Source organism: Cherax quadricarinatus, chromosome 6, assembly GCF_038502225.1.
Source record: "Cherax quadricarinatus isolate ZL_2023a chromosome 6, ASM3850222v1, whole genome shotgun sequence".
NCBI lineage: Eukaryota > Metazoa > Arthropoda > Malacostraca > Decapoda > Parastacidae > Cherax > Cherax quadricarinatus.
In genome coordinates, this window is record NC_091297.1 from 44,491,506 (window position 1) to 44,509,675 (window position 18,170).

At 42.1% G+C, this 18,170-nt stretch overlaps 1 protein-coding gene across 1 annotated transcript in view; it reads right to left on the reverse strand.

Annotated features, from left to right (window-relative positions):
• The window catches only part of LOC128694459 (acetylcholine receptor subunit beta-like 1), a 29,887-nt gene extending 12,345 nt beyond the window's left edge, over window positions 1-17,542 (reverse strand). Inside the window, exons 1-2 of the mRNA XM_070105399.1 lie at window positions 17,462-17,542; window positions 14,177-14,311 (exon numbers count right to left, since the gene is read on the reverse strand). Of these exons, the coding sequence (XP_069961500.1) occupies window positions 14,177-14,311; window positions 17,462-17,489 (163 nt within the window). The 5' untranslated portion in view covers window positions 17,490-17,542. The remainder of the gene's footprint in view (window positions 1-14,176; window positions 14,312-17,461) is intronic.
• Window positions 17,543-18,170: the final 628 nt, after the last annotated feature.

Genomic DNA, 18,170 nt, shown 5'->3' on the forward strand with positions numbered 1-18,170 from the left:
TGCCGTCAGTACCAACACTGAGTGAAGCATTACACTCTGTCGTCAGTACCTACACTGAGTGAAACATTATGCTCTGCCATCGGTACCAACACTGAGTGAAACATTATACTCAGCCGTCAGTACATACAGAGTTAAACATTACACTCTGCCTTCAATAATAACACAGAGTGAAACATTACACTCTGCGGTCAGTACCTACACAGAGTGAAACATTACACTCTTTTCTCAGTACCAACACTGAGTGAAACATTACACTCCTGCCGTCATTATCAACACTGAGTGAAACTTTACACTCCTGCCTTCAGTACCAACTCTGAGTGAAAGATTACACTCTGTTTTAAGTACGAACACTGAGTGAAACATTACACTCCTGCCGTCAGTACCAACATTGAGCGAAACATTGCACTCTGCTCTAAGTACCAACACTGAGTGTAACATTACACTCCTGCCGTCAGTACCAACATTGAGCGAAACATTGCACTCCTGCCTTCAGTACCAACTCTGAGTGAAACATTACACTCTTGTCGTTAGTACCAACACTGAGTGAAACATTGCACTCTGTTGTCAATCCTAACAATTCGTGAAACATTACACTTTGCTGTCAGTACCAACACTGAGTGAAACATTACACTCCTGTCGTCAGTTCCAACACTGAGTGAAACATTACACTCCTGTCGTCAGTTCCAACACTGAGTGAAACATTACACTCCTGTCGTCAGTTCCAACACTGAGTGAAACATAACACTCCTCTCTTCAGTACCAATGCTGAGTGAAACATAACGGTTTGAGGTCAGTACCAACACTGAGTGAGACATTGCACTCTGTCTTCAGTACCAACACTGAGTGAAACTTTACACTTCTGTCGACAGTACCTACACTGAGTGAAACTTTGCACTCTGCCTTCAGTACAAACATTGAGTGAAACATTACACTCTGCCTTCAGTATCAACATTGAGTGAAACACTACACTCCTGTCGTCAGTAACAACACTGAGAGAAACATTACACCCCTGCCCTCAGTACCAACACTGAGTGAAACATTACACTAGTGTCGTCAGTACCAACACTGAGTGAAACATTACACTCCGCCGTCAGTACAAACAGTGAGTGAAACATTGCACTCTGCCATCAGTATCAGCACTGGGTGAAACATTACACTCCTCTCGTCAGTACCAACACTGAGTGACAAATTACACTCTTGTCGTCAGTATCAACACTGAGTGAAACATTACTCTCTACCATCAGTACCAACACTGATTGACAAATTACAAGCCTGTCGTCAGTACCAACACTGATTGACAAATTACAAGCCTGTCGTCAGTACCAACACTGAGTGACATATTACACTCTTGTCGTCAGTAACAACACTGAGTGAAACATTGCATTCTGCCATCAGTATCAGCACTGGGTGAAACATTACACTCCTCTCGTCAGTACCAACACTGAGTGACAAATTACACTCCTGTCCTGAGTGCCAACACTGAGTGAAACATTACACCCATGCCCTCAGTACCAACACCGAGTGAAACTTTACACTCGTGTCGTCAGTACCACCACTGAGTGACACATTACACACTGCCGTCAGTACCAACACTGAGTGAAACATTATACTCTACTGTCAGTACCAACACTGAGTGAAACATTACACTCCGCCGTCAGTACCAACACTGAGTGAAACATTTCACTCCGCCGTCAGTACCAACACTGAGTGAAACATTACACTCTACTGTCAGTACCAACACTAAGTGAAACATTACACTCCGCCGTCAGTACCAACACTGAGTGAAACATTACACTCGGCTTTCAGTACCTACATTGAGTGAAACATTACACTTGGCTTTCAGTACAAACACTGAGTGAAACATTACACTCTACCGTCAGTACCAACACTGAGTGAAACATTACACTCCGCCGTCAGTACGAACACTGAGTGAAACATGCTTTCAGTACCTACATTGAGTGAAACATTACACTCGGCTTTCAGTACCTACACTGAATGAAACATTACACACTGTCGTCAGTACCAACACTGAGTGAAACATTACACTCTGCCGTCAGTACCAACACTGAGTGAAACATTACACTCTGCCGTCAGTACCAACACTTAGTGAAACATTCCACTCTGCCGTCAGAACCAACACTGAGTGAAACATTACACTTTGCCGTCAGTACCAACAATGAGTGAAACATTAAACTCCAGTCGTCAGTACCAACACTGAGTGAAACATTGCACTTTGACGTCAGTACCAACACTGAGTGAAACATTACACTTTGAGATCAGTACCAACACTGAGTGAAACATTACACTTTGAGATCAGTACCAACACTGAGTGAAACATTGCACCCTGTTTTCATCACCAGAACTGAGTGAAACATTACTCTCCTGTGGACAGTACCTATATTGAGTGAAACATTGCACACTGCCTTCAGTATCAACACTGAGTGAAACATTACACTATGCCCTCAGTACCAACACTGAGTGAAACATTACACTCTGTTGTCAGTACCAACACCCAGTGTTGTCAGTACCTACACTGAGTGCAACATTGCACTCTTTCGTCAGCACCAACACTGAGTGAAACATTACACTCTGTCGTCAGTACCAACACAGAGTGAAACGTTACATTCTACCTTCAGTACCAACACTAAGCGAAACATTACACTCCTGTCGTCAGCACCTACACTGAGTGAAACATTGCACTCTGCCTTCATTAACAACACTGAGTGAAACATTACATTTCTCGTCAGCCAACACTGAGTGAAACATTACATTCTGCCTTCCATAACAACATGGTGAAACATTACACTCTGACTTCAGTACCAACACTGAGTTAAACATTACAACTCTGTCGTCAGTACCAACATGAAGTGAAACATTGCACTCTGCTTACATTACCAACATTGAGTGAAACATTACATTCAGCCGTCAGTACCTACAGAGTGAAACATTACACTCTGTCTTCAATAATAACACTAAGTGAAACATTGCATTCTGCCGTCAGTACCAACATTGAGTGAAACATTACAATCTGCCTTCTGTACCAACACTGAGTGAAATATTACCTTCTGTTGTCAGTACCAACACTGTGTTACAGCTGGGACAGATGAAGCACACTTAACCAACACTGAGTAAAACATTACACTATGCCGTGAGTACCTACGCTGAGTGAAACATTATACTCTGCAGTCGGTACCAACATTGAGTGAAACATTACATTCAGCCGTCAGTACCTACAGAGTGAAACATTACACTCTGTCTTCAATAATAACACTGAGTGAAACACTATACTCGGCAAATCAGTACCTACACAGAGTGAAACATTACACACTGCCTTCAGTAATAAAACTGAAAGAAACACTACATCTGTCGTCAGTATCTACACTGAGTGAAACATTACACTCCTCTCGTCAGTACCAACACTGATTGACAAATTACAAGCCTGTCGTCAGTACCAACACTGATTGACAAATTACAAGCCTGTCGTCAGTACCAACACTGAGTGACATATTACACTCTTGTCGTCAGTACCAACACTGAGTGACATATTACACTCTTGTCGTCAGTAACAAGACTGAGTGAAACACTGCATTCTGCCATCAGTATCAGCACTGGGTGAAACATTACACTCCTCTCGTCAGTACCAACACTGAGTGACAAATTACACTCCTGTCCTGAGTGCCAACACTGAGTGAAACATTACACCCATGCCCTCAGTAAGAACACCGAGTGAAACTTTACACTCGTGTCGTCAGTGCCATCACTGAGTGACACATTATACTTTTGTCGTCAGTAGCAACATTGAGTGAAACATTAATTTTCTGACGTCAGAACCAACACTGAGCGAAACATTACACTCTGCCGTCAGTACCAACTCTGAGTGAAACATTACACTCTTCCGTCATTACCAACACTTAGTGAAACATTGCACTCTGCCGTCAGTATCAACACAGACGGAAACATGAAACTCTGCTCTCAGTACCAACACTGAGTGACACATTACACTGTGTTGTCAGTACCAACACTAGGCGAAACATTACATTCTGTTGTCAATACCAACATTGAGTGAACCATTACACCCTGTAGTCAGTATAAACATTGAGCGAAATATTACACTCTGCCTTCATTACCAACACTGAGAGAAATATTACACTCTCCCTTCAGTACCTACACTGAGTGAATAATTACACTCTGCCGTCAGTACCAAGACTGAGTGAAACAGCACTCCTGAGTGAAACATTACACTCTGTGTTGTGATGTACCAACACTGAGTGAAACATTACACACTCTTTCAGTAAAACTGAGTGAAACATTACACTCATGTACCAACACTGAGTGAAACATTCAGTACCAGCACACTCCTGCTGTCAGTACCAACACTGAGTGAAACATTACACTCCTGCCTTCAGTAACAACACTGACCATTGCACGTCTGCAGTGAAACATTACACTCTTATCGTCAGTCAGTATGCCCTCAGTACCAACACTGAGTGAAACATTACACTCTACCGTCAGTACAACACTGAGTGAAACATTACACTCTGCTGTCAGTACCAACACTGAGTGAAACATATACACTGCCTGTACCAACACGTCAGTACCAAGACTGAGTGAAACATTACACTTTGTTGTGATTACCAACACTGAGTGAAACAATACAATCTGTTGTCATTACCAACACTGAGTGAAACATTTCACTCCTGCTGTCAGTACCAACACTGAGTGAAACATTACACTCCTGCCTTCAGTACCAACTCTGAGTGAAACATTACATTACACTGAGTGAAACATTACACTCTGCTCTAAGTACCAACACTGAGTGAAACATTACTCTTCGCTGTCAGTACCAACACTTAGAGAAACATTACACTTTGTCGTCAGCACCAACAGTGAGTGAAACATTACACTCATGTCGTTAGTACCAACACTGAGTGAAACATTGCACTCCGTTGTCAATCCTAACAATTCGTGAAACATTACTCTCTGCCGTCAGTACAAACACTGAGTGAAACATTACACTTTGCAGTCAGTACTAACACTGAGTGATACATTACACTCTGCAGTCAGTACCAACTCTGAGTGAAACATTACACTTTGCAGTCAGTGCTAACACTGAGTGAAACATTACACTCTGCAGTCAGTACCAACTCTGAGTGAAACATTACACTTTGCCCTCAGTTCTAACACTGAGTGAAACATAACACTCCTCTCTTCAGTACCAATGCTGAGTGAAACATATCGGTTTGAGGTCAGTACCAACACTGAGTGAGACATTGCACTCTGTCTTCAGTACCAACACTGAGTGAAACTTTACACTTCTGTCGACAGTACCTACACTGAGTGAAACTTTGCACTCTGCCATCAGTACAAACACTGAGTGAAACATTACACTCTGCCTTCAGTATCAACATTGAGTGAAACACTACACTCCTGTCGTCAGTACCTGCACTGAGTGAAACATTACACCCCTGCCCTCAGTACCAACATTGAGTGAAACATTACATTTCTGCCGTAAAATCCAACACTGATTAAATCTTTACTCTCTTCCGTCAGTAACAACACTGAGTGAAACATTACACTCTGCCATCAGTACCTACACTGAGTGAAACATTACACTCTGTGTCAGTACCAACACTCAGTGAAACATTACACTCCGCCGTCAGTACAAACAGTGAGTGAAACATTGCACTCTGCCATCAGTATCAGCACTGGGTGAAACATTACACTCCTCTCGTCAGTACCAACAGTGAGTGAAACATTACACTCCTCTCGTCAGTACCAACACTGATTGACAAATTTCACTCCTGTCGTCATTGCCAACACTTAGTGACATATTACACTCCAGTCCTGAGTGCCAACACTGAGTGAAACATTACACCCATGCCCTCAGTACCAACACCAAGTGAAACTTTACACTCGTGTCGTCAGTACCATCACTGAGTGACACATTATACTTCTGTCGTCAGTAGCAACATTGAGTGAAACATTAATTTTCTGACATCAGATCCAACACTGAGCGAAACATTACACTCTGCCGTCAGTACCAACACTGAGTGAAACATTACACTCTGCCGTCAGTACCAACACTGAGTGAAACATTACATACTGTTGTCAGTACCAACACTGAGTGAAACATTACACTCTGTTGTCAGTTTTAACACTGAGTAAAACATTAGAAACTGCCGTCATTACCAACACTGAGTGAAACATTACACTCTTCTGTCAGTACCAACACTAAGTGAAACACTTCACTTTGCCTTCAGTAGCAACACTGAGTGAAACATTACACTCTGCCGTCAGTACCAGCACTGAGTGAAACATTCCACTATTGTCGTCAGTACCAGCACTGAGTGAAACATTACACTCCTGTCGTCAATACTGAGTGAAACATTACACTCCTGTCGTCAGTTCCAACACTGAGTGTAACATTACACTCTGTCGTCAGTGCCAACACTGAGTGAAACATTACACTCTGCCGTCAGTGCCAACACTGAGTGACACATTACACTCTGTTGTCAATGCAAACACTGAGCGAAACATTACATTCTGTAATCAATACCAACATTGAGTGAAACATTACACTCTGTTGTCAGTACCAACACTGAGTGAAACATAACACTCTATCGTGAGTACCAACACTGTGTGAAACATTACACTCTGTTGTCAGTACCAACACTGAGTGAAACATTACACTCTGTTGTCAGTACTAACACTGAGTGAAACATAACACTCTATCGTCAGTACCAACACTGAGTGAAACATTACACTCTGTTGTCAGTACCAACACTGAGTGAAACATAACACTCTATCGTGAGTACCAACACTGTGTGAAACATTACACTCTGTTGTCAGTACTAACACTGAGTGAAACATAACACTCTATCGTGAGTACCAACACTGTGTGAAACATTACACTCTGTTGTCAGTACCAACACTGAGTGAAACATTACACTCTGTTGTCAGTACTAACACTGAGTGAAACATAACACTCTATAGTGAGTACCAACACTGTGTGAAACATTACACATTGCCGTCAGTACCAACACTGAGTGAAGCATTGCACTCTGTCGTCAGTACCTACACTGAGTGAAACATTATAATCTTTTGTCGGTACCATCTCTGAGTGAAACATTATACTCAGCCGTCAGTACATACAGAGTGAAACATTACACTCTTGCTTCAATAATAACACTGAGTGAAACATTACACTCTGCCGTCAGTACCTACACAGAGTGAAACATTACACTCTGCCTTCAATAATAACACTGAGTGAAACATTACACTCAGTCGTCTGTACCAACACTGAGTGAAACATTACATTCTGCCTTCAGTACCAGCACGGAGTGAAACATTACACTCCTCTCGTCAGTACCAGCAGTGATTGACAAATTACAATCCTGTCGTCAGTAACAACACTGAGTGAAACATTACACTCTGCCGTCAGTACAAGCACTGAGTGAAGCATTACACTCTGCCGTCAGTACCAACACTGAGTGAAACATTACACTCCTGCCTTCAGTACCAACTCTGAGTGAAACATCTCACTCTGTTCTCAGTACCAACACTGAGTGAAACATTACACTCTGCCGTCAGTACCAACACTGTGTGAAACATTACACTGTGCCGTCAGTACCAACACTGAGTGAAACATTACACTCTGTTTTCAGTACCAACACTGAGTGAAACATTACAATCTGCCGTCAGTACCAACACTGAGTGAAACATTACACTCTGTTCTCAGTACCAACACTGAGTGAAACATTACACTCTGCCGTCAGTACCAACACTGTGTGAAACATTACACTCCGCCATCAGTACCAACACTGAGTGAAACATTACACTCCTGCCGTCAGTACCAACACTGAGTGAAACATAACACTCCTGCCTTCAGTACCAACTCTGAGTGAAACATTACACTCTGTTGTCAGTACCAACACTGAGTGAAACATTACACTTTGCCATCAGTACCAACACCGAGTGAAACATTACACTCCTGCCGTCAGTACCAACACTGATTGAAACATTACACTCCTGTTGTTAGTACCAACACTGAGTGAAACATTACAGTTTGCAGTCAGTACCAAAAATGAGTGAAACATTATACTTCTGTCGTCAGTACCAACACTGAGTGAAACATAACACTCCTGCCTTCAGTACCAACTCTGAGTGAAACATTACACTCTGTTGTCAGTACCAACACTGAGTGAAACATTACACTTTGCCGTCAGTACCAACACCGAGTGAAACATTACACTCCTGCCGTCAGTACCAACACTCATTGAAACATTACACTCCTGTTGTTAGTACCAACACTGAGTGAAACATTACAGTCTGTTGTCAGTAAGAACACTGAGTGAATCATTATGCTATGTCATCAATGCCAACACTGAGAGAAACATTACACTCCTGCAGTCAGTACCAACACTGAGTGAAACATTACACTTTGCCGTCAGTACCAAAAATGAGTGAACCATTATACTTCTGTCGTCAGTACCAACGAGTGAAACATTACACTTTGCGCTCAGTACCAACACTGAGTGAAACATAACACTCCTGTCGTCAGTACCAATGCTGAATGAAACATAACACTTTGAGGTCAGTACGAACACTGAGTGAAACATTGCACTCTGTCCTCAGTACCAACGCTGAGTGAAACTTTACACTCCTGTCGGCAGTACGTACACTGAGTGAATCTTTGCACTCTGCCTTCACCACCAACACAGTGAAACACTGCACTCCTGTCGTCAGTACCTGCACTGAGTGAAACATTACACTCTGCTTTCAGTACCAACACTGAGTGAAACATTACAGTCTGTCGTCAGTATGAACACTGAGTGAAACATTGCACTCTGTTGTCAGTACCAACACTCAGTGTCCTCAGTGCCAACACTGAGTGAAACATTACACTCTGCCTTCAGTAACAACACTGAGTAAAATATTACACTCTGCTTTCAGAACCTACACTGAGTGAAACTTTGCACTCTGCATACAGCACCAACACTGAGTGCAACATTACACTCTGCCTTTAGTACAAACATGAGTGAAACATTACAATCTGCCTTCAGTACCAACACTGAGTGAAGCAATACACTCTGTCGTCAGTACCAACACTGAGTGAAACATAACACCCTATCGTGAGTACCGACACTGAGTGAAACATTACATTCTGTTGTCAGTACCAACACTGAGTGAAACATAACACTCTATCGTGATTACCAACACTGAGTGAAACACTACACTCTGTCGTCAGTACCAACACTGAGTGAAACATAACACCCTATCGTGAGTTCCGACACTGAGTGAAACATTACACTCTGTAGTCAGTACCAACACTGAGTGAAACATAACACTCTATCGTGAGTACCGACACTGAGTGAAACATTACACTCTGTAGTCAGTACCAACACTGAGTGAAACATAACACTCTATCGTGAGTACCGACACTGAGTGAAACATTACATTCTGTTGTCAGTACCAACACTGAGTGAAACATAACACTCTATCGTGATTACCAACACTGAGTGAAACATTACACTCTGTAGTCAGTACCAACACTGAGTGAAACATAACACTCTATCGTGATTACCAACACTGAGTGAAACATTACACTCTGTAGTCAGTACGGACACTGAGTGAAACATTACACTCTGTCGTCAGTACCAACACTGAGTGAAACATTACACATTGCCGTCAGTACCAACACTGAGTGAAGCATTACACTCTGTCGTCAGTACCTACACTGAGTGAAACATTATGCTCTGCCATCGGTACCAACTCTGAGTGAAACATTATACTCAGCCGTCAGTACATACAGAGTGAAACATTATACTCAGCCGTCAGTACAGAGTGAAACATTACACTCTTGCTTCAATAATAACACTGAGTGAAACATTACACTCTGTCGTCTGTACCAACACTGAGTGAAACATTACATTCTGCCTTCAGTACCAGCACGGAGTGAAACATTACACTCTGCCGTCAGTAACAACAATGAGTGAAACATTACACTCTGCCCTCAGTACAAGCACTGAGTGAAGCATTACACTCTGCCGTCAGTAACAACACTGAGTGACACATTACACTGCTGTCGTCAGTACCAGCACTGAGTGAAACATTACACTCCTGTCGTCAATACTGAGTGAAACATTACACTCCTGTCGTCAATACTGAGTGAAACATTACACTCCTGTCGTCAATACTGAGTGAATCATTACACTCCTGTCGTCAGTACCAACACTGAGTGAAACATTATACTCCTGTCGTCAGTACCATTACTGAGTGAAACAATACACTCCTGTCGTCAGTACCAGCAATGAGTGAAACATTACACTCCTGTCGTCAATACCTACACTTAGTGAAACATTACACTCCTGTCGTGAGTACCAACACTGAGTGAAACAATGCACTCCTGTCGTCAGTACCAGCAATGAGTGAAACATTACACTCCTGTCGTCAATACCTACACTGAGTGAAACATTACACTCTGCCTTCAGTAACAACACTGAGTGAAACATTACATTCTGCTTTCAGTACCTTCACTGAGTGAAACATTGCACTTCTCCGTCAGAACCGACACTGAGTGAAACATTACACTCTGCCTTCAGTAACAACACTGAGTGAAACATTACATTCTGCTTTCAGTACCTTCACTGAGTGAAACATTGCACTTCTCCGTCAGAACCGACACTGAGTGAAACACTGCACGAAGTCGTCAGTACCAAAACAGAGCGAAACATTACACTCTGCTTTCATTACCAACACTGAGCGAAACATTGCAATCTACCTTCAGTACAATCACTCAGAGAAACATTACACTCTGCCGTCAGTACCAACATTGAGTGAAACATAACACTCTATCGTGAGTATCAACACTGAGTGAAACATTACATTCTGCTTTCAGTACCTTCACTGAGTGAAACATTGCACTTCTCCGTCAGAACCGACACTGAGTGAAACACTGCACGATGTCGTCAGTACCAAAACAGAGCGAAACATTACAGTCTGCTTTCATTACCAACACTGAGCGAAACATTGCAATCTACCTTCAGTACCAACACTCAGTGAAACATTACACTCTGTCGTCAGTACCAACACTGTGCGAGACATTGCACTCGTTTGTCAGTACCAATGCTCAGTGTCGTCAGTACTAACACTGAGTGAAACATTAAACTCTGCCTTGAGCAACAAAACTGAGTAAAACATTACACTCTGCTTTCAGTACCTACAATGAGTGAAACATTGCACTCTTCAGTCAGTATCAACACAGAGTGGAACATTGCACTCTGCCATCAGTATCAACACTAAGTGAAACATTACACTCTGTCGTCAGTACCAACCCTGAGTGAAACATTAGACTCTGTTGTCAGTACCAACCCTGAGTGAAACATTACACTCTATCGTGAGTACCAACCCTGAGTGAAACATTACACTCTATCGTGAGTTCCAACCCTGAGTGAAACATTACACTCTATCGTGAGTACCAACCCTGAGTGAAACATTACACTCCTGTCGTCAGTACCATCACTGAGTGAAACATTACACTCTTATTGTCAATACCTACACCGAGTGAAACATTACACTCCTGTCGTCAGTACCAACACTGAGTGAAACATTACACTCATGTCGTCAGTATGAACACTGAGTGAAACATTACACTCCTGTCGTCAATACCTACACTGAGTGAAACATTACACTCCTGTCGTCAGTACCAACACTGAGTGAAACATTACACTCTTGTCGTCAATACCTACACCGAGTGAAACATTACACTCCTGTCGTCAGTACCAACACTGAGTGAAACATTACACTCCTGTCGTCAGTACCAGCACTGAGTGAAACATTACACTCCTGTCGTCAATACCTACACTGAGTGAAACATTACACTCCTGTCGTCAGTACCAGCACTGAGTGAAACATTACACTCCTGTGGTCAATACCTACACTGAGTGAAACATTACACTCCTGTCGTCAGTACCAGCAGTGAGTGAAACATTACACTCCTGTCGTCAGTACCAGCACTGAGTGAAACATTACACTCCTGTCGTCAGTACCAGCACTGAGTGAAACATTACACTCCTGTCGTCAATACCTACACTGAGTGAAACATTACACTCCTGTCGTCAGTACCAGCACTGAGTGAAACATTACACTCCTGTCGTCAGTACCTACACTGAGTGAAACATTACACTCCTGTCGTCAGTACCAGCACTGAGTGAAACATTACACTCCTGTCGTCAGTACCTACCTGAGTGAAACATTACACTCCTGTCGTCAGTACCAACACTGAGTGAAACACTACACTCTTGTCGTCAATACCTACACCGAGTGAAACATTACACTCCTGTCGTCAGTACCAACACTGAGTGAAACATTACACTCCTGTCGTCAGTATGAACACTGAGTGAAACATTACACTCCTGTCGTCAGTACCAGCACTGAGTGAAACATTACACTCCTGTCGTCAGTACCAGCACTGAGTGAAACATTACACTCCTGTCGTCAGTACCAGCACTGAGTGAAACATTACACTCCTGTCGTCAATACCTACACTGAGTGAAACATTACACTCCTGTCGTCAGTACCAACACTGAGTGAAACATTACACTCCTGTCGTCAGTACCATCACTGAGTGAAACATTACACTCTTGTTGTCAGTGCCAACACAGTGAAACGTTACACTCCTGTCGTCAGTACCAACACTGAGTGAAACATTACACTCTTGTCGTCAGTACCTACACCGAGTGAAACATTACTCCTGTCGTCAGTACCAACACTGAGTGAAACATTACACTCCTGCCATCAGTGCCAGCACTGAGTGAAACATTACACTCTTCCGTCAGTACCAACACTGAATGAAACTTTACACTCTTCCGTCAGTACCAACACTGAATGAAACATTACACTCTTCCGTCAGTACCAACACTGAGTGAAACATTACACTCCTGCCATCAGTGCCAGCACTGAGTGAAACATTACACTCTTCCGTCAGTACCAACACTGAATGAAACATTACACTCTTCCGTCAGTACCAACACTGAGTGAAACATTACACTCTTCCGTCAGTACCAACACTGAGTGAAACATTACACTCTTCCGTCAGTACCAACACTGAGTGAAACATTACACTCCTGTCGTCAGTACCAGCACTGAGTGAAACATTACACTCCTGTCGTCAGTACCAGCACTGAGTGAAACATTACACTCCTGTCGTCAGTACCAGCACTGAGTGAAACATTACACTCCTGTCGTCAGTACCAGCACTGAGTGAAACATTACACTCTTGTTGTCAGTACCAACACTGAATGAAACATTACACTCTTCCGTCAGTACCAACACTGAGTGAAACATTACACTCTTCCGTCAGTACCAACACTGAGTGAAACATTACACTCTTCCGTCAGTACCAACACTGAGTGAAACATTACACTCTTGTTGTCAGTACCAGCACTGAGTGAAACATTACACTCCTGTCGTCAGTACCAGCACTGAGTGAAACATTACACTCCTGTCGTCAGTACCAGCACTGAGTGAAACATTACACTCTTGTTGTCAGTACCAACACTGAATGAAACATTACACTCTTCCGTCAGTACGAACACTGAGTGAAACATTACACTCTTCCGTCAGTACCAACACTGAGTGAAACATTACACTCTTCCGTCAGTACCAACACTGAGTGAAACATTACACTCTTCCGTCAGTACCAACACTGAGTGAAACATTACACTCTTGTTGTCAGTACCAACACTGAATGAAACATTACACTCTTCCGTCAGTACCAACACTGAGTGAAACATTACACTCTTCCGTCAGTACCAACACTGAGTGAAACATTACACTCTTCCGTCAGTACCAACACTGAGTGAAACATTACACTCTTGTTGTCAGTACCAACACTGAATGAAACATTACACTCTTCCGTCAGTACGAACACTGAGTGAAACATTACACTCTTCCGTCAGTACCAACACTGAGTGAAACATTACACTCTTCCGTCAGTACCAACACTGAGTGAAACATTACACTCTTCCGTCAGTACCAACACTGAGTGAAACATTACACTCTTGTTGTCAGTACCAACACTGAATGAAACATTACACTCTTCCGTCAGTACCAACACTGAGTGAAACATTACACTCCTGCAATGGTAACTCGAAAGCTTCATCAAGTCTACTCTCACCTGCTAAGGGAATCTTCTCGGTGGGCGGGAGCTTCTCCGTCATGGCCATGAGGAAGACCATCATAGCCAACATTGAGTTGGTACCCAGGCCGATCTTCTCTCCAGATTCAGAGGGCAGCGAAAAGACCATCAAGGCTGCGGGAGGAGGAGAAGTGTCATCCACACCCCACACACACACACACGCACTCTCAGTTGTTCAAGGAGATCGTGATCCCAGGAAGGTGGAGCTTCTCTAATCTTCCTTCGATCAAAGCTGATGACCTCCCATTTTCCAGAAGCTGGATTTCTCACCTTCGGGTTTAGCGTTTCCAGGTAAATATAATAATAATAATAATAATAATAATAATAATAATAATAATAATAATAATAATAATAATAATGTTTTTATTATTATTATTACACTGGTCTGCATATGGAATGATTTAATTTTTATTTTTATTCATGGTTGCGGTCTTACATATTCTTGAGCTGCTGATTGTAAATATCTAAACCATTTTGCTCTATCATGTAAGAATTTTGAATAAAATACAAATTAATGATATTAAAAAATGTGAATTTTTAATAAATTGTTACTTTATTAAAATCAGGCAAGTAGTCATGGAAAAGCACATTCTGTTAGTTTTAAGAACATGTGAATTCCAAATCAACATGAATCAGATCAAATGATTTTATTAAAAAAAATATGATCCTAATGGTTAGCCTACATACTGATTCAAGGGAAGGAGGAACGCTTTGATTTTCGCTTGTGCTGGGCATCGAGACCATTACGTTTCAATGACCAGCAGTAATCTGACATCATGCTGACATTCCATTTGCCCTAGTATCGAGTTTCTATGGTGCAAATATCCTGATGGAATCGCTCTCATTGTTCCTCACTGTAGTCCCCACAATTGTTGGAAAAATAGTCAAGATGTGAGTGCAAAAAGTGTGTCTGCACACTCATTCTAGACAGGTCTTAGATCATTAGCTCATATTCGGGGAAGCGCCTGTTTCCCAGGAAGTTGTGGACATTCTGCTTGAATGAAAACCAGACATTCACCTCGACACCTGCTAATGCTTCATCAAAATGCTTGTTCTTCATCAGTTCCCGAATCTGAGGACCAACAAAGATTCCTGCCTTTAGTTTACCTTCACTTATAAGAGGAAACTTTAACTCCAGGTAATTGAAAGCAGTTCCATTCTTGTTCAAGACCTTCACAACATTTTTCAACAGCCCTAATTTGATGTGGAGTGGTGGCACAGTTGCAGCTGCGTTGCCATTGTAGAGTAGTACAGCCTTTAAACTTCTTTTAGAAGAATCAACGAAGATTCTCCATTCATCTGCTTTGTATGACATCCCCATGTGTTCAATAAGGCCAGAAATATTTGAACAGAAAACTAAAGATTCCTCTTTGTCACAGAACTGAGTAAATTCCGCTTCACGATGACGGTACCAAGCGAATGTTGTTCCAGGAGCTAGAAGCCTCCGATCCTTCAGTCTAGAGCCAAGTAACTGTGCACTTTCTTTTGGAAGGTTAAGGTCTCTCACCAAGTCATTGAGCTCAACTTAGCTGAAGGGTTTGGAATTGTCATGTGCTGGTGGTTCATAGTCTACTTCCATCTCCTTATAATCACTGGCATAAGACTTTGATGAAATTTGCCATGTCTCAGGTGGCACAGGTGCAGGAATATCTTCAGAGTGTGGAACAGGCCTTATTGCTGAAGGAATATTTGGGTATATTATGCGATCATTAGTCTTCTTGTTGAATCCAGCTACTTTAGTCATACAAAAGTAGCAGTCATCATGGTGGTTCATTTACTCCCGCCATACCATTGGTACCCCAAAGGGTACCAACTGACCAAATCTGGAGCTTACTGATGCAACTTTTGCAGGCTTTGTGTGGTCCAAATGGTTTGTCCTGGTCTCCAAGTTTGCTGCCAAAATAAGCAAAGTAGCAGCGCTTCAATAAAGGAGTAATGTTGCTCCGGGAATCTGAAGGGTGAACTGCCGGCAGACATAGCAAAATATGTCTTGTGAATTTATGTAGCTTCTAGGCATATTAATAATATGAAAATAAAGAAAAATATATTAGATTTAACATTTAGTCATTATAAGGTAAGCATTTTAACTGATAATATGTGTGCAACAGTTAGGTATCTTTATTTCGAAACGTTTCGCCTACACAGTAGGCTTCTTCAGTCGAGTACAGAGGGTGATGGACTGATTACATCGTCTTCAAGTATCTTCTGCTTCTATCAACTTTTCTGTACTCGACTGAAGAAGCCTACTGTGTAGGCGAAACGTTTCGAAATAAAGATACCTAACTGTTGCATATGTGTCTTACCTAACAACCTGTCGGTATTTTATACCATTTTAATGTTCAACTGATAATATACCACATTCTCATTTACTTATGTTATACGAAAAGAGAAAAATAACGTTTCCGTATAACTTGACGACCTGATGTGATAGAGATGAATAAGAAACACAGTGAATCACTATTTTCCATATATATACCGAGAAATATACCAGAGAGTCAATAAAAAAATCATGCAGACCAGTGTTAGTATTAATTAATATTATTATATTAATACACATCATATCGGAGAATTATTATTATAATCAAGGGAGAAGCACTAAACCCGTATGATTATACCGCGCCTGTGGGGGGATGTGGAAGGTATTCAGATTTAATTCAGGGAACTGGAGCACATATCCAATTCCCTAGATCAAGAGCCCTTCACCAGCATCAAGGAACCTTCCTTGAGGGGTCATATCGGAGAAAAAGACAAGAGAGAGAGAGAGAGAGAGAGAGAGAGAGAGAGAGAGAGAGAGAGAGAGAGAGAGAGAGAGAGAGAGAGAGAGAGAGAGAGAGAGAGAGAGAGAGAGAGAGAGAGGTACTGAAGTTAAATGGCCTAGTATGGGGCAGTTGACCTGCTGATGTGATCCTTCCTTCTTATGTTCTTATGAGAGGAAGAAAACTGTGGCAGTGTTACAACTCTTTGCCTCTTCTATGAGCTTGTTAAATGTCAGCAACAGATCTATCCCGTGAAGGTTGTTGGGGGGGGGGGGAAGAGTGAGTGGATGCTCGACCCTCCGGCCACTGGGAGAGAGACACACTTCTTGGCAGTCTCTGGAAATTTTAGACAACCTTTCGGTTCGTTCTGGACCAGAATCGGTGCCGGTCGCACCGTAACGTTTGTCTTGAAATTGTCTCTCTAAATTACGAGTTAGTTGTGAAGTGAGCTGGTTGAGTGAGTAATGTGAGTGAGTAGTGATGAGGTAAATGATGGAGATACACTCACCACAAAAGTTGATGAGTATACCAGGCATGATGAAGAAGAAGAGGGAGTAGATGGTCCTCCTCTGCACCTGAAGATAGTAGCTGATAGCTGTGGGAAGAACGTTCTATGTTGTATTAACACAACACATCCCAGTGAAGATAAATACTGCCGTTCACAAGATGAATGTGGAACACACAATAAACTAGTTACTACCGTCCACAGGACGGATATTATTTTAATTCCAGTCTTCCCCTAGGGTGTGACTTACACAGCTGTCTAATATGTAGGAATCGACTTATTACTTAATGCCACATACAAACATCCCAAATTTTAGTGATAAATTAAAGACACTAATAATAAACAACCAATTGAACAAGCACCACTTTCTCTTAGCCGGAGACTTCAATATCAACCTTGGTCTCAGCCAGTAACAGATTTCATCAACAATATGAACAACACACTTCTTATACCAACAATAACTAAACCAACCAGGCTGACTGAGACAACTGCAACCATAATTGACCATATATGGACCAATATACTAGCCCCCCTTTAAATCAGGGATAATCACAGACAGCACTACTGACCACTACCCCACCTTCCTCTTAACAAACATTAGTAAACCACTACTGGAATAAAACAAAGTTTCTTTTCGACTCCATGACGAGGCCTCAGTAAGTAACTTCACAACAGAGCTAGAGACTGTTGACTGCCCTACAGACTTCTCCAA